The 4,452-nt window shown below is 46.7% G+C and overlaps 1 protein-coding gene across 1 annotated transcript; it reads right to left on the reverse strand.

The window, feature by feature from the left end:
* Positions 1-325: 325 nt before the first annotated feature.
* LOC115368618 (semaphorin-4E-like) lies at positions 326-4,452 on the reverse strand. The gene is made up of 14 exons (XM_030064814.1): positions 4,423-4,452; positions 3,838-3,900; positions 3,632-3,727; positions 3,444-3,543; positions 3,117-3,227; positions 2,835-2,977; positions 2,517-2,692; positions 2,000-2,132; positions 1,633-1,855; positions 1,431-1,549; positions 878-1,044; positions 746-795; positions 382-610; positions 326-338 (listed from the first exon to the last, which is right to left on the reverse strand). Exons 1-14 carry the CDS (start codon positions 4,450-4,452, stop codon positions 326-328), a joined length of 1,653 nt encoding a protein of 550 aa, XP_029920674.1.

The raw sequence follows: 4,452 nt of genomic DNA on the forward strand, positions 1-4,452 counted from the left end.
CAGAGAGAAATACAACAGAGACAGAGACAGGAAAACAAGGCAGAAACACGTACCTGTGGCATGTGTGATTACTCTGGAATCTCAATGACCACATCGTTGTTGCTGCAGTCGGATGCGTCCTCCATTTCTGCCACCAGCTCCTCCTCTTCAGCTTGGCCACACTCTGTGTTAACGCCCATGTCCACTATGCAGTGACGGCTGTTGCTGATGTTGTAATGCAGAGCCGCAGCTTTCCTCTGTCGGTGAAACGTGACGCAGGCAGTGAACGTGACCAACACGAGGAGAGTGAGGAACATGGCGGTAACCAAAGGCCCAAGCAGGTAGATCAAGTCCTGGTCCTTCTTCACCCGCAGGAGATACTGGAACACCATCTTGTAATGCGGTTTGCCTTTGACTGTCTCCATGGTGTGACAGGAGTAGAGGCCAGCGTCCGCTTCGGTGGGCTTCTCGATGAGCAGACCCTGCTTGAGTACAGTGTGGCGGGGGCCGGGGGAGATGATGCGGCCATGGTACCACCAGGACACAGGCAGGTTGCTGTCCACAGAACAGGGGAGGAGCTGGGAGATACCGACAGTGAGGGGGATGTCGAATGGCCTGGTGTTGAGCATGACTGCAGAAACACACAAACACACAGAGTCAGTGCGTGTCAAGGTCCACTTCAAGAATATGCCCCTGTTGTTTTTCATCTGGAGTTTACAGGTATATTTTTAGCTGAAAAATGTATGGAAGTGAATATTCAACTTACTGTCAGATTTTGGGCACATGCTCACATCTCCATCAGCAATATCCTGAATCCTGGGAGAAGAGGACACGGTTAAAAGGACACATTAAAGAAGGAGTTGTTGGAAACACAAGAGGGCTCAGAGCTTATACTTACACGGATCCAGACTGCAAGCCAGCAACAGACGTGCACCGCTGCTGGACCATGTCCCAACCACAGTACGGGTCTCGGGCCAGGACACAGTCCGAACAGAACTTGTAGCGGCTGCAGTCCCTGGTGTTCAGCTGTATGATCAGGTCATTGAATCCGGTGTACAGCTGGCCCTGTAGAAACACAACACACATGTCTATTGATAAATTGTCCGCATTGTGCCCACATGCTGTCCACACATGTCTTGCTTGCATTTGGTCTATCCAAATTCAAGCAAGATCTGATCTCAGAGCGTACAGATCTGATCTCAGAGCGTACAGACTTCATAGTTACTGTGTCCTGGCATGATTGAATGACACAAGTCACACTGAAAAGAAAAGTGTAAGCAATGCCTTAGTAGACGGGCTTCTTCTTCTGTTTTTATACACAAAAAAGTTCATCAGCACAAAGCCCCTTGAAGCAAGTGCAGAAGAGTGCAACAAGCCATCCTGCCACAGTCAGTTTGCATCTTCTATGAATCAGTCAGTGCAGAGTGTTTGTGTGCTGTGATCAGCCTTACAGTGGAGGAGGACAGCTGGAGAAAGTCGATGGGGTGGGGAGCCTGAAACAGCTGCAGCTCTTCCAACACCCGGCCATCCTCTCCATTCAGCTTCACAGCTTTCTGCAGCCAGCCAGAGTCTGAGGGAAAAAGGGACCGAGAGTGAGTTTTTCTAAAAAAGCCAAAAGTGAAACTCCTTAACTCTCACATGCTAGTGGCATACCTGTGCCTATGAGCATAACTGGATGCTCTTCTCCGTTCAGCGCTGTTACCCGGTCCACAACAATCTTGGTAAATCTTGTGTCACTTTGAACCAAAAGAGGCCCTCCGGTCAGAGGTCGGACAACTGTCGCCATCAGATGGTTTTCCTTGACGAACTGGAGGGTCTCCTTTGGGAGGTCCAGAGAACTTTGGAAGCCTCTGGCCCTCATGGCATCGTTAATGCACTGGAACAACAAGACACAGGCAGATTAGGACCCAGCAGAAAACAGCATTGGTACTGGCCAGTGGTCACATGGAAACGTTAACATAAGATAAAGCCCAAAACCAGCTGCTTGTATAGTTGTTTTATTTTCATTCTGTACACTTACAGCTCCTGGACGGGGGTATGGCAGCTCCTCTTCGAGTGGTGATGAACCATATTCACTCCAAAAAGGGCCGTTGAACGCTCTGATGATGTCTGACACCTTGTACGCGCACACGGCAGACTGGCTGCATGAATCCCTGTCATGGATTCAGAACAAAGCTCTCATTATACCTTGCTCTATGATACATTTACAGCTGTTTGGATTTCTAGGCTACATCTTGTGTTACTGTGCTAAGTAACTATGCTCATCCACATGTACAAAGAGGCACTCTAATAGTAATAAGCAATAAAGTGATGGCTAGGACTAAAGGCCTCTTGACTGTAATCCTAGGTAACTGTTTACTTCTAAACTATTCAGTTCATAAAGACTGGGACGGTCAAAGGAGCCTTTGCCAGAGATTCTTCATCTGTGAACATCATCGTCTCCCTCTTCCATTAAAATGAACTAGGCTATAGTCAAACCCTGCTGCTCCTGACTGCCACAGCGCCACAGTGAGACGAGACGAAGGAAGACAACTCACGACTGAGAGGTGAAGGTGGCATAAAAGACGCTATTCCTCCAGTCATGTTGGTCTTTCAGGAGGTAAACGTCCTGGACCAGGCTAGGAAGCATCCCTTGGCCGATGGGACAATCCAGTCGCGCCTTTAGAAATGACGTCCATCTCGACATGAGGGCTTTTCGCCCCCCGATGTCACCCTAGGATGACACACACACAGTTAGTTCCATCAGCTGGCAGCTGAAGCAGATTTAACTCCACTACACTGGCAGCTGAAGCAGGTTTAACTCCACTCCCAGATTACATTGGTTAATTTGCTGTATCAAATGATTTCGCTGTTACCTTGCAAACACGTGCAACCCTTGACACCAGAGTGCGATCTCTCTCCAAAGCCTTCTCAGTGAAGAAGAGGAAAATGCTGTCATCTTCACCCTCCTCACTATTTGTTCCGGTTTCGACGAGGCTCATGGATGCAAAGGTGGGATCTGGAATCACAACAGCACACAGAAAACTCAACATTTAGCACCGAGGTCTGGCAACGCCTGAAATCTGACTCAAGACAAACTGAGGCGTGTTGAAATATGAATACAAGGTTTACACGCTGAGAGACAGTGAAGAGCTTACCATTCAGCCAGGACCCTGACGAATCTGTTTTAAGTGTTTTCGGTCCACTTTTCTGGAACACTGGCTGTGTGCCCCAGAAGTCGGTGTATGTGGCCGAGTACAGCGTGTCTTCTGTGTGGTCAAAAAGGAGGAGTTAAAAATCATCAGTACAGTCAAAATCACAGTCCATCTCATATATTTCTCAAACTGAACAGGGTTGTCAGACCAGGGGCCACAGATACTCAAAAGCTGCAGATTTTTCTCTGAACCAGAGACTACACCAGCTCATTTCACTGTTTACGTCTTCCACTCTGAATTCACACAGAGAAACAGCACTATTGTACTTACCAACCAAAAGGGAGGTGTGGCGCTGGTTGGGGTCAAGGGGGACTTTGCCCGTTCCAAAATCTCGGCGGTTCTCCATGACCAGGTGGCTGTTGTTAAATGACTGATGGAGGAGAAGTTGGTGTTTAATTTTCACTCTGCTCAATCTACCAATCCTCCAATTTCGTGCCAAGTCAGTGTGTTGTACTCACCATGTAGTCACACGAGGGGCTGAACGCATTGGTTCCACACACGTACAGATTGCCATCATCAGTTCTGTGCATGGATTTGATGTAGTTGTCGCACTCCTTTTGGAATAAACCATGGAATCAGTGAAAATTGGATCAAACCCCAGAAGTGGTGTTTTCTGACAAAGGTGCACTCATCACTGACGATTCATCAGTCATTCACTTCTTACCTTGATGTCCCCATGTTCCATCAGGCAGTTTTGTCTGGCTGATGGACTCACAAGCCACTGGGTCTGGAAAAAACAAGAAATCAAGATGTTCAAAAACCCCACATTTTGTAAAATCTCTCAACTGTCTCAATTACATGAGGGGACTATGACCTCAAAATGCTGAATCAGCCCCACAGTTTATGTCCTTTATGTCCTTAGGTCTTTATTGTTAAGTGGGTGGATGCTGAGATAGTTGGGACTGTAGGTATACGTATACCCCCACAAATGTGTTTGTCTACACTCAGGTGGTGTTTGTAGGTGTGAATTTATAGTAACACTGACCAGGGAAACTTAACATAGACCAGATCTGATTTTTATATGTGCATGTTCAATAGTATAACTTCAATGGCTCAATGTAAGACGAAATATTGTAATATATACTTTATTATTTCTTCAGTCCCACAACTGTACACTGTGAAATTATTATCTGCTATGCCATGCGGGTCTGCAGTTGCTCCTTGTATGCTCCTGTTTAACTGACAGTGTTTTATTGTAGAGAAAACTTCAGTAAAGTGTTAATCACAATAAAAAGTAGCAGGATCTTACCTTGCCGATCATTTTGCCGATGTCACTCAT

The sequence above is a fragment of the Myripristis murdjan genome, chromosome 12, assembly GCF_902150065.1.
Source record: "Myripristis murdjan chromosome 12, fMyrMur1.1, whole genome shotgun sequence".
NCBI classification, from domain to species: domain Eukaryota; kingdom Metazoa; phylum Chordata; class Actinopteri; order Holocentriformes; family Holocentridae; genus Myripristis; species Myripristis murdjan.